This window comes from Patella vulgata, chromosome 8 (assembly GCF_932274485.2).
Source record: "Patella vulgata chromosome 8, xgPatVulg1.2, whole genome shotgun sequence".
Lineage (NCBI taxonomy): Eukaryota > Metazoa > Mollusca > Gastropoda > Patellidae > Patella > Patella vulgata.
In genome coordinates, this window is record NC_065886.2 from 21138472 (window position 1) to 21151577 (window position 13106).

General features: G+C 37.2%; 1 protein-coding gene across 1 annotated transcript; it reads right to left on the minus strand.

Annotated features, from left to right (window-relative positions):
- Positions 1-569: 569 nt before the first annotated feature.
- LOC126830263 (zinc finger protein OZF) lies at positions 570-5529 on the minus strand. Its single transcript, XM_050560622.2, has 2 exons — positions 5382-5529; positions 570-5027 (listed from the first exon to the last, which is right to left on the minus strand). The coding sequence occupies exon 2, from the start codon at positions 4847-4849 to the stop codon at positions 3263-3265; it is 1587 nt and encodes a 528-aa protein (XP_050416579.1). The 5' UTR covers positions 4850-5027; positions 5382-5529; the 3' UTR covers positions 570-3262.
- Positions 5530-13106: the final 7577 nt, after the last annotated feature.

Consider the following 13106-nt stretch of genomic DNA (forward strand, 5'->3'; position numbering starts at 1 on the left):
AAAAATATACCACCTTGTTTCAACTTTGTTAAACGTAAAAATCAAATATTACATAGTCGTCTTCGTCTCTCTTGCAGTGACCTAAATGGGCATAAATTCTTAAGGCATATTTCGGACAGCCACGAGTGTGATAGCGGTCATTCCTTCGAAGATACAGATCATTTTCTTTTACATTGCTCCTTACATTCAGATGCACGCAAAATATCTATAAATCTTTTACCACCGAATTTTATCAATACACATAATCTGTTATACGGTGTAAGCATCAGTCATATTTTGTTTGGACAACTGCGTAGCCAATGTGTAAATATGTATATATAAAATGTTGATGATTAAGTGTTCATTTTATTGTTTTGTTGTTTACTCACTTATTTCTTTTACATATCCATATTAATTCTTGCATTTAGGAGAGAGGTCATATAGGCTAGCCTGTTCCTCAATCCCTTTCAATTTCTGAATAAAATATTGTTTAAAAAAAAACCAAAAAAAAAACCATCATGTGCAGTAACCTTATTTACAGCGACCTTGATGAAAATTGAGTTGGCCTTAACAAATAGATATAACCTATTGACAATACAGTTAAAGGGACACAACTGCATATAAAGCGACCTTTGACATGGTCTCAGACTAGCAATTGTTTGCCCATTGACTTCAATGTTAAATGGCTGTAACATCACAGGCTGTAGCTCTTTGCTCAACATTCCGTTGGTTCTAATCTTTATAGGCACAATGGGGACCACATTTGGCAATCTCCTCATCATAATTTTGTAGGGGGTTGACCGTTTAGATTTTTTGCTACACGGATTTGAAGTTGACTGGGGTGAAAATCTTACTTCCGACACAATGATTGCTCTGCAGAAAGACACTTTACACCCCCTATCCCTCTGCTCTAATATCATCAGTATTACCCAAAACTGCGATGAAATTGCAAATTTGATCCCTTTTCTCCAATTCTAGACCAAAAAGTCAACCCAAAAATGCAGGAAGAGGGGAGAAAAAAATTAAGGGAAAAATTGTCTATTTATAACTCGCACTACATTCGTCCATCATGAAATAAGGGGAAATAATTACTAGTCTTAGTCCACATTGTATGAAATCCGTAGAATAAATGAGACCCCAAACAAGTCATAAGTAATCGATGATTGGATGATAATAATAACAGATTGGATAGATTATTTACATCAATACCAAGTTTATTCATAAAATAATACAATTCCATGACATTAACATGTCAGGGGGGCAGGGGGATTACGGTGGCTAAGTGGGTAAGATGTTGGCTCTCATAGCCTGGAGGTAGAGTGTGCGCACAGGCCCTTGAAGGGATTAAAATAAAACTTCTTACTACTCTTTGACTATATATTACTTATTACTGTAATATATAGTCGAAGAGTAGTAAAAAGTTTTATTTTAATCCCTTCAAGTGCCTGTGGGTGAGCGATCCCTGCATTGGCAGAGAAAGTTCATCCAGATTTTCCGGCGTGGTTCCCCCTTGTCGGTGGTGCAGGACGGAGGGCATGACAGCTGTCTAATCATTCGGATAGGATGAAAAGCCGAGGTCCTGTGTAGCCATTGTCGTACATGTAAAAGATCCAAAGATCCCTTGACAGTTGGAATTCGATATAAGAGTAGGCCGTAGTACTGTTGTCTGGGCAAAATTTCCCTCATAGAACACTGTATGGTGTATGTCCGTCTTCATTAGCCCATTTTGGAGCAGAACAGTAGGACGTTAAACCCCATTTCATTTCATTTTCATTTCATTTCTAAATAATGATAAAACATGCTCAAAGGAAGTCCTTTGAATGACCCACTAATTAATGTGGCTGTAGCAAGATGGACGACATCAGTACAGTAGTGGAACCATTTCTAGATCAACCAGACCTTGACGATTTGAATCAGGCACTTCACCAGGAATGGAAAACACACCAACGCTGGCCCAGGTCGAACGTCTCATTCAGTCAATGGGGAGAGTTTAACAGGAGATCCACAGATCCAGACTGGCAGCGGTTACACCATACATTGACTTTTTTTCGCAGTATTATCGGCTCTATGGACAACTTGAACATAAGCCGAACCAAACATATCTAATCAAACACTAGCACTATATTCAAATATATATTTTTTTTGGTGTATACATTCTTAATTTTGTTAATAAAAATTACACTATCTACATTTTACTGCATGCGGTTCAAAGGTATATATATTTATAATCAAACTAAAAATATTTACTAAGTCAGAAAGAGATTTTGCAGATTCTGAAGTGTAGCATTTTAGGTTATTTTTTGTGTCCTAATTCTAATCTTAAAACTGCAAATGTATTTTGGGGTTAGATTTATTCATAATAAGATTCTGAGACCAATATCTTTGTATAACTTAAGTCAATTGCATGTACATCAGATTATTTTAAAAAAATACATTCATCACATTCAAAGCAAATTATCCCTGAGAATTAATACATATTTGCAACAACCCTCCTACTTTTGCACTGTAGGTGTGATATTCAAAGAAATTGTGAATGCTGTTAGGCCAGTTCCTTGAACTGCTGCTGCAACAAAATCTCTTGACAGAACCACAGATTTATCTGGAACTTGCAAATTTGTCTGAGATTCTCCTTCCCAGAGCAAGGATGGGCATACCTAAACTGTTTATTGGTTTACTTAAACATACATTATGCAAGAGTTAAATCTGCCTATTACAGGTCTTTCTTTGGGCCTGAAATGTTATCTAAATTATTAAGTAGACATTAATTAACTTATCCAGACCATAATCAACTCTCGGTGCCATCATTAGGCTGCGATATTTACTGTATTTGAATACATTTTGTGATGGATTATTTAATGTAATAATGGATGATCAAGACTTTATCATACCAATGTCAGTGATGACAACCGAGATTAGCCTAAAATTGAATGGCTAATATCTCTGTTCAGAGTGAACAATTTGACTGAAATTTTCAGCACATTTTGTTTTCATGATCTATTTTTTAACTATTATAGCGAGAACTTTCAGCTCTTTATCTTACTAATCTAACCTAATGCCCCTTTAATGATGTCAACTGGCAGACTATTCATCTTATTTCATCAGACGACCACAATCATGACCAGTCACATCATTTCTATTAATTCTTTGTTGTATTCATTTCTAATTTTTTCGATGTCATAATGTGAGTTTGTTTTCATTTTGAGTGAAATGTCTTACGGGTTTTGTTTTCGTGCAGTCCTCCAGCGCTTACTTTTAGTTACTGGTTTATGTGAAAATTGTAAAGCTAAGTAACAAAGTTACTATGTTGTGACTGGACATGTGTTTTCATGTTGTCATGCCGACTAAAAGTCTTATCACAAACATTACATTTATATGGTTTTTCTCCTGTGTGTTTTCTCAAATGTAATTTCATATTATCAGCACGCGAAAATTTCTCATCACAAACATCACATGTGTAAGCTTTTTCACTATGACTTCTCATGTGAAAAACTAGCTGTGATTTGATTCGAAACCTTTTACCACAAAATTCACAGATATAATCTTTTGTTTGATCTTTTGGCTGGTGAATGACCATATGTGTTTTAAGTCGAGTACTACATTTAAATTTCTTTCCACAAATTGGACAAAGACGTTGATAGCGTTTCTCATGATCTTGTCTAATATGAATTGTAAGTCGTCTTTTGTTATGGTACACTTTCTCACATTGATCACATTTAAATTCAAGGCCCTCATGAACACTAATGTGATTCTTTAATCCTCTTTGTGTAAGCAACACTTTATCACAAGTAGGATATGTGCACTTGAATGCTCTATTAAAATCATGTGTTTTCTCATGACCTACTAAAATAGATTTATGACTAAACCTCCGTTTACAAACTTTACATTGATGTCGTCTCTGAGAACCAGTTAAATGAGTTACTAAGTGATAGCTTAAGGCCTTTTTAGTTAAATCTTTTTTACCGCACTGTTCACAAGTAAAAACAGCACAATTTTCACCAGTGTGAATTTTAAGATGTTTTTTATACTGAAGGTTGTCTTTAAAGCGTTCATCACAAACTATGCACCTATATAATTCCTTGTCTTTCCATATACCATGCTTTAGCATTACATGCTTTTTTAAATGTACTCTCTTTAAGAATACATCAGAACAAATTTCACACATATAATGGTTAATTTGAGTCTGGACATGCAAATCAAAGAGTGATTTATCATTAAAACCTACACCACATGCACAAGTGTATTTCTTACTAACATTATTTATACCATGGATCTTAAGATGATCATCTAATTCTGAACTTAAACTAAAACTTTGATCACAGATGTCACACAAATACTGATCTCTGTGTTTATCTTCCTTATGTTTAATAATCTCTTCTTCAGAAGTAAAAATATCATCGCACATAACACATGAAAAATGTTGCTTTTCTTTATGTTTTTTCACTTTTTCCACTGATGAAAATGATTCATCACAAATATTGCAATATTTTATATGTATTTTTTTATGTTTCTCCAATTCACTTAAGGAATCATATAAAACCATACAAATTGAACATCTTAATTCATCATGTTTTTGTGTATCATGTTCATTAGGGTTCAATGAGTTAAAGTCATCAGTATTTGTTGCCATGTCAACCCTATCATTATAAAGATGTATTTGTGAGTTATTAACATGTTCTAATTCTTCTGTTTGAGAGTTACCAACACTTTCTAATTGTTGTTTTTGTGAGTTAACAATCCATTTTAATTGTTGTTGTTTTTGTGTGGTGCCATTAGATTTTACTGGCTTTAAAACTTTAACTTTTCCATTAGCAACATCAACAACAATGATAGCTTTATCACCTTTATCCTGTACCCGTAGAATGCTGTTCATATTTTATTGTCAAGTTCTAGTTTTAGATCATGTAACAACAGGGTTTTTAGTCAAGTTATGCACAAAGCATACAAATACTACAGCATGCATGGCTTCACCACATAAACAGAGAACTTTAACCTGTATGATTATTATGATTACTAAAGGCTGTAGTTCAGTTCCGAGTCCCTGAATTACCCTACAAAAAAAGAGACAAAAGACTACTTTAATTGGAAATTACATTCAATTGAATCTCAAGTAGGCCTACTGGTAATAAAGACATGCGGATGGTTATACCTTGGCTATATGGTTTCAGGCTATCCTACATTCAGTTTGTGTATCTCAAAATGTTCATGGTGAACCACACATGTGCTTTTGATAAAGACGTTGCCACGTTTTGCTCCAACGTTAATCTGGGTAAAGTTAGAGCCGTGCTAAGAAACGAGAATTAAAGTAATGGAAAGTTCAATTGTTGGTCTGGAGAACCATGTACAATGTCAATTTCTACATACGGATGGATACCTAAAAACTGTCCAGACAGGCACAGGCTTACCTCAGAACTCTAACTCTTATTAACTGAACGTGTAATTTACTGTAACACAATTGACCTGCGGAGGGACTAGTCAATAAATCTTGAGATTGTTAACATAAATCCTTCTGTCAGCTCGGCGCACTTTCCCCGGTATGTCTTCCGTTGAGAAATTTGTGACGAACAGTTGTGACAAGGGAGATAAGTATAAAAATGCCGTACGGAGGCAGACCACCATTAATTTCCCCATTGACTTCAATGTTAATTCTGGCCTCTTTGCCCACCTCCAACTTTTCCCGACCAGATGAAGGGGCGGGAAGTGCCCCCCCCCCCCTGAAAAAAAATTTTGCCCGTAGGGTTCCTAGAAAATTCTTAAAGTAAACACAAAGTCATGCTTCATTTTATCTTACGCAAGAAACTTTATAAAATACCGTCTCTAGAAAATTCTCAAGACCATTCTTAGTAAGCATAAGTCAAATATGAGTCTAAACACATTGTGACCGGTAAACTGAGACTACGACACTGACTAATAAAACCAATTTTAGAATGCGAATTACGTCATAAATTGGTCGGCTGCTTTGTTTATCAATGACATTAACTTCCCGGCAAATGGTCGACTTATTTGATATGTCCCCTATGCACATATAAAATGTGCCACATGCAAACAGGCCCTGAGTCAGCTTGCTGGCTGCGGAGGGGCAGTGAAGTTTTTAGGGGGGGCAGTCTACAGTAGGTATTTTAGAGCTATGGCCGGCCAAAAAAATTTCGGGGGGGGGGGGGGGGGGTTGCTACGGGCCTGCATGCAAAAGGCTGAATTGCGAGAGCGCCTGATCTTAATGAAAAGAAATAGGATGTCCTACTGTTCTGCTCCTGTCCTGACCGGGCTAATGAAAACGGGGTGTGCACTACGGCCTACTCTTATATCGAATTCCAACTGCCAAAGGGTCTTTTACGTGCACGCCAATGTAAAAGTGTAAAAGAGTACAGATTGAAACGCGATTTGTAAATGAAGATCCGTTATCAGAGTAGCCAACTGTATCTCGTTTCCCTGTAGTCATCGTACGGCGCCTTTCTTTCTGCATGTGGATTTGACTTCATTACTCTGAAATAGGCCGTAAAAATGAAATACGAAAAAAATATCTCAATATACGTTAGAATTACCAGTACAACAGGGACCTCGGGTTTTCGGCCCACCCGAACGACTATACGTTGTCCCCTGCCATGCCCTCTGTTCTGTACCACTAACAAAGGGCAACCACACCGGAAAATATGGATGAACTTTCCCGGTCCAATGCAGAGATCGAACACCCGAACTCCAGGTTAGCGAGCCACCGTCTTAACGTGGCTCCCTGCCTGATCTTAGAGTATCCCGTGTGTTTGTGTTGTTTACTAATTAGCAAAGAAATAAAATGGTTTCGGGGTAGAAGCAAAATTTCCTATAGCATTCTTCTCGAGAATCTATTTCTAAAGGATTTTCTATGTCTTTTAATTGTAAAAAATGCCGTCGAATAACTCTTATTTGAAGCAGAAACAGACTTAAGGTTGGTATAAGCATATGGGACTTGTTTAAAGATTGGCAATGTTAAGAGCACATAAGACGAAAAACCTAAATTGCATGTACTTATAGCCAGTTGTTACTATATAATAATAATGAATTTGTATAGCGCCTTTCATCTAGAACTGTTCTACTCGATGGCGCTGAGCTGCACTGTCACGTTTGGTATTCACAGTTAAATAAGTGAGTCTTCTGGCTTCCTTTAATGTTGCTGGGTGTTTATTCCATTGGATGGGTGCTGCCACTGAAATGCCCTATCACCCAGAGGCGTAGCCGTGAAATATATATTGGGGGGTCCGCAGCCCTAACCCTAACCCTTTTTTAAAACCCCTAAAAAATATAAACAAATACCATGTGGCCATGCTGTCTACACAACTCGTTTGCTCATTGGCCCAGACACCGCGTACAAAGTATTATTGTTACGTGGGTGGCTGAGCGGGCGATAAATATTTGGTTTAGGCGATAATGTTGTTGGGTACCTTCATGCGATTCACTCTGATAAGTGGCAGAAAAAAATTAACAAAATATTACTGACAGGCTAACTAGACACAATTTTATGGAATACAGTTACTTTTCACTTCACACATGTTTCCAGGATGATTCTCTCTGTGTTTTATTTTAGCAATGTAAACCATATTGGGATATGTACAGGTTTTATACAGATAGAATCTTAACTAATCCTAATAATTGTTGTAAATAAATAGGAGTTTGGGCCTACTATGTAAATTTTTTTGGGGTCGTCCAAGTATAATCAGCCCCCCCCCCCCCGAAAATCAGTTGGGGGGTCGGACCCCCCCCCCCCCCATGACACCACATGACACTTTCAAAGTTTTTGGAACAACAAGGTCATGTTTTGATGTTGATCGAGTTGTTCTTTCTCCACTTTTGATTTGTATAAGATCACCCAGGTAGTTAGGAGCAAAACCATGGATGCTCTTGTAAGTGAGGAGGATTATCTTATATTGAATATGTCTGTTTATGGGGAGCCAGTGGAGGGATATGAGCACAGGTGTAATGTGGTCTTGTTCTGGTGATCAGACGTGCATCGGTGTTTTGTATCTTTTGTAGTGAGCAAAGGGAAGAAAGAAGAAGCTGGAAGTCCAATATATATGTGATTAAAGAGTTCACTAACAGTTTAGTTGAATCTGTATTAAAGTATTTTCGTACACGACCGATGTTGAACAGCTGAAAGTTACACGCCTTTGATACCGCTGCAATTTGTTTGGACATATCCATGGTAGTGTTAAACATAACATCCAAATTTCTGGCAGATTCAACAGGGCTGTTATTTTAGAGGTGTAAATTCTCTCTTCGGATATAAAGACTTCGAATGATTCTTCAATTCTTTAATATACCGGAACATAAATATACATATATCGTCATACAGTACTGACAGGCTAATTACTGCACTTAGTAGGGGATCCTAACTAGTGACTGCCTTTAATGTACAAATTGTGTTATATTTAAAATTTTGATACTTCTACCTGGCAACCGTCATTATGACGTCCTTTGGTGTCTCCACAGTGTGCTCAATTTGGCGATTGAGCACCTGATCGGGACCATTCTGTTGATACAAACGACTCGCTCTCCGTCAGGTTGAATGGTTTGGCGGAGTGTTAAAATTGGATACATCGAGGGAGAGAGAGAGAGAGAGAGAGAGAGAGAGAGAGATAGAGATATGGGGATTTAACGTCCACGCGACACACACTAAGTCATTTCGGGACTAACATATGGCTCAATTTTATTTCAATAATTCGCTTGCGCGTAGGGTCTTTAGCAGTGGGAGGAACCTGGAGGACTCGAAGAAAACCCATGAGGTTGGACAGGCGAACACACTCCTTGGCACGTACATCCGGAAAATCGAACCACACCAGTTGACTCGATAACAGACCTTATGATACAGCGCGCACGTGCTAACCATTCGGCCATCCACCCCCACCCCCCCAAACAACATCGAACGTGATATGGTTTGCAAATACTATTTCAAATATAAGCTAAACAGCACTTGCTAATTTTTATTTAAGGCAAGTGCAGGATTTGGAGAATTTTATTATGACCTAAGGGACGTTTCGACGAGGATACACTCGTCTTTATCAAGCCTCTCTCTCTCTCTCTCTCTCTCTCTTAGCAAATTTCAGCACTCTGTCCAACCTTCAACCCGACGAAGGATGAGTTGTTTATAGCAACATAATGGTCCCGACCAGGTGCACAATCACCAAATGAGCACGCAGTGGCGACACCAAACGACTTCATAATGGTGGTTGCTAGGTAGAATGTAAAAATTCTAAATTCGCTGATTTTGATGCTAAACGTGTAAAGCATCAATGAAAAAGACGTTTTTCGTCTAAATAATAGAAATAAGATGAAATAGAATTAAAATTTACAGTGAATAAATAAAGAAATTGGATTATACATTGTCTTAATTTAAAAGTTACATGAATAGAAGTTAGAAATTACATGAATAGAAGTTAAAAAATACATGAACAGAAGTTAGAAGTTAGACGAAATCATTTTAGAATTTTGAATCTAATATACGATTCCAACATGAATAAGGTGACTATCTAATGATGAAACATATGATTTTGAGCCAATGGTCATATACTCTGTTTTGTCAGAGTTCAGTTTAAGACAGTTTGCAGTCATCCATACTCTGATGCTCTCAATGCAGCTTTCCAATTACTGTTGTTATATGCACTTTACGACAAGTTAACATCAATCTGATTAAAATTAAATCAGCTATGTTGATAGTAAATATAGACCTGCCGTAAAAACGACTTTGCCAATTAATCTCCCCAGACCCCAGTGACGTCACAGTGACCAAATGCCTATTATGAATGTTTATTCCTTGGATTATCTATATACAGCCGGCGTGTGTATTCATTAACGCCTGACTACGTAATATTTTTTTTGTAATTTATTTTAATTTAATTTAAATCCAATTTAGAATTTGTTTTATAATGTCCTGCCCTCTCTTCTCACGAACGCGATTTTAAAACTGTGTTTTAAAGTGACTTTTTGATACATTCTGAAGATCTGAGACACGCTACCTGTGGAGAAGTATCTCAGACACAGTCAATAGCCATGATATCCATATCACGTGATCTACACATCACAGGTCATGACATTGACGTCAATGGGTCAGGAGGTCAACAACACGTTACATTGTAAACAATAGGTTTATCTTCAGCATTGTTTCCTTTGCACCCATAAAGACTATATAATTCGTCCAGTCCCAACATCATCTTCCAATGATTCACAAAAATAACATCTACAACTCATAGAATTGACGTCGTCTTCAATGACAGCGTCTGCGAATGGTTGTTCATAGAGGCTGCCATCTTGGCACTATTTTGTGCGTCGGTCGTGTCTATTTCAGATATACTCAATCAATTCTGTCGATGTTTTTAGCGTTGGGATTGACTAATAGTTAATTTATTTCAGTTCTAAAACAAATATTTTAAACTTTAACGCAAATTTAGAAAATAGCCAAATTCTGGCTGGGATTACTGAGCAAAATGTCCATTCACTGTTTACGTGCGAAAAAAAAGCTAGTCACCAATTAATTTTCGTACGTTAGTTACGCACGTTTTTGGAGTCCCTCTACCATCGTGTACAGTCCAAACGATTCGAGATACATTTCTGTCTGAAGAAATGAAATTAAATGGAATGGGGTTTAACATCCTACTGTTCTGCTCCGAACTGATCTAATGAAGGCGGACAAACGCCATACAGGGTGCCATTAGAGAAATTTTGCCCGGACAGCGGCATTACGGCCTACTCTTATATCGAATTCCAACTTTCAAGGGATCTTTTACGTGCACACCAATGTGTACACCGGACCTCGGTTTGTCGTCCCATCCGAACGACTAGACAGCTGTCCTTGTCAGTAAAAGAGTACAGATTAAAACGCGATTTGTAAATGACGATCCGTTATCAGAGTAGCCAACTGTATCCCGTTTTCCTGTAGCCATCGTACGGCGCCTTTCTTTATGAATGTGGATTTGACTTCAATACTCTGAAATAGGCCGTAAAAATGAAATACGAAAAAATATCTCAATATACGTTAGAATTAACACTACAAATAAATTTTGTTGGTAACCATCTAAATCGAATAATAGATTGAGAAGAGGCATCTAACTATCTTTGTGTATTAATAATAATAATTCGACTAAAGTTGCACAGACATGGGGTCATAAATTAATTTACACCTCGATGTGGGATTAAGAATGCTGATTAGGTAATTATCGTTTTAGACGGCCAGATCAAAGGTGGGACGTGTACGTAATACCCCACGAACAAACGAAACAAGTTACGGGGGAACTTTGCTAAAGACATTTCTCCACACCACAACTAATCGTTGAATCGTACACACGTTAATTGTATAGAATAATCAAGTTTTAATGATCAGTTGTTTATAATTATTTTTTACTATCAATTAGCTTTGTTCACCGATGTTTTTGTAATAAAGCAGCCTGGTATTATTTGTTGATTGGCGTTTAGACAACATTTAATTGACTTGATATGAAATCTGAATATAAATTATTCCATAGAAATACGTTTGCGATAAGATTAGGTTATATGTCTAACATCGTTTAACTTCTTTATAAAAAGGGTATTTTACAATTACATTGACAATTTAACCACTCACCAAACGGCATCAGGAACTCCACGATGATCACGTGTATTTGATATTCTTCATGTCCATGAATTCCATCAATTTTCGCGCCAAAATTTAGCCCCATTTATTACGCCCGTAGTATAAGCATGGAACCGTACATGGCAATAAGATTCCTAGAGTTGATTGGCTGAGAAATGAAGGCGATCTATTGTTATGCATAGTCATCGGAAAATTACATATTCGCTGTGAATTTCAAATGGAGTTACGATAACAGTTGTTCTTTGTGTATATAAATGGTTATTAATATTATTATAATTATATATATAGCTAATATTGAATATATCGACAAATGACTGGCACCATTTGTATTTCTGTACTTAAAGGGAATAGTTTGGGATATCAAGTATTACGGGTTTTCCAAATTACCGGAAAATGCGCTAATTGCGCGGGTCGTTTTCATTTTTCACGTAGCCTATTTAAACAACGGACGCTAAAATGGATCTATGGCATGATACGGCATTTTAAATTCACTCTAAAATATTCCAATCACAGATGTCTAATCTACAAAAAAGCAAGACGATATTTCGGTGATCATGATTAGGCTAGTCACATGTTAAGTGGACCGTCAATAGACACTTGTCAACTGGTGGTGTGTATAGACAGTGATAATTGTACAGACAGTGATATATTGTACAGATAATGTATTAATAGTATTATATTATGTGTAGTCCCGGTGACGTCACCAGCCAATCAACCGGATTGAGGTCGTAATTAAGAAATGAAAAGCGTTTTGGTGTGTCGGATTCTTAAACGTAATAGCCGAATTAATTTTAAGGGGGGTTAGTGGGTTGAGTGTCGCGCTTCGACCTTTAGCTAGCCGGTCACCTCTGGCTTGCGGTTGTGGTTTCGTTCCCTATGGCTTGAGCGTATGTGGTTTGGAGATAGGGGCGCCTTCTCATCCTCGTTGGTTTACACCGGGTACATCGGTTTCCTCCTATAGGAAAAACTCCTGCGCGTGCGCTAACAAAAATAAGACAACTTGTCTGCGATATTACCTTCGGTGGAAGCGGACGTTAAACACCAAGAACAATAATTAATTTTAATCAGATTGGCGTGAACTTGCCGTAAAGTGGATATATATATATAGTAACCATTGGCTAACGTACCAAAAAGTTTTTTCGCCCATCTTATGTCCACTTTAAGAACAAAGTTGCGCTTAAGTTTTTCTTTGAACACATAAGAACGTGCTTGCTTATCCTGAAATCTACTTAAAATCTAAGCACAAGAATGTTCTTAAGAATTTTTCTGGGAACACAAGGTAAGTTTACTAAAATGCAAGCCTACTTAAAATCTAAGCACATGAACGTGCTTAAGAATATTCTAGGAATCGGATCCAGATCGCGCAAATGCAACCCCACGACTAGATTAGAAAACTACTAGTACTAGCCTACGTGATAAAAGGCTATAGTATATGATAAAAGGTGCAACTAACTAGTTTGAATTCCAAAATTGACAATGGAATAAATATGCAATGGTCCGAACCCTGTTAGAATGCATCTACTTATCTCCCTTACCG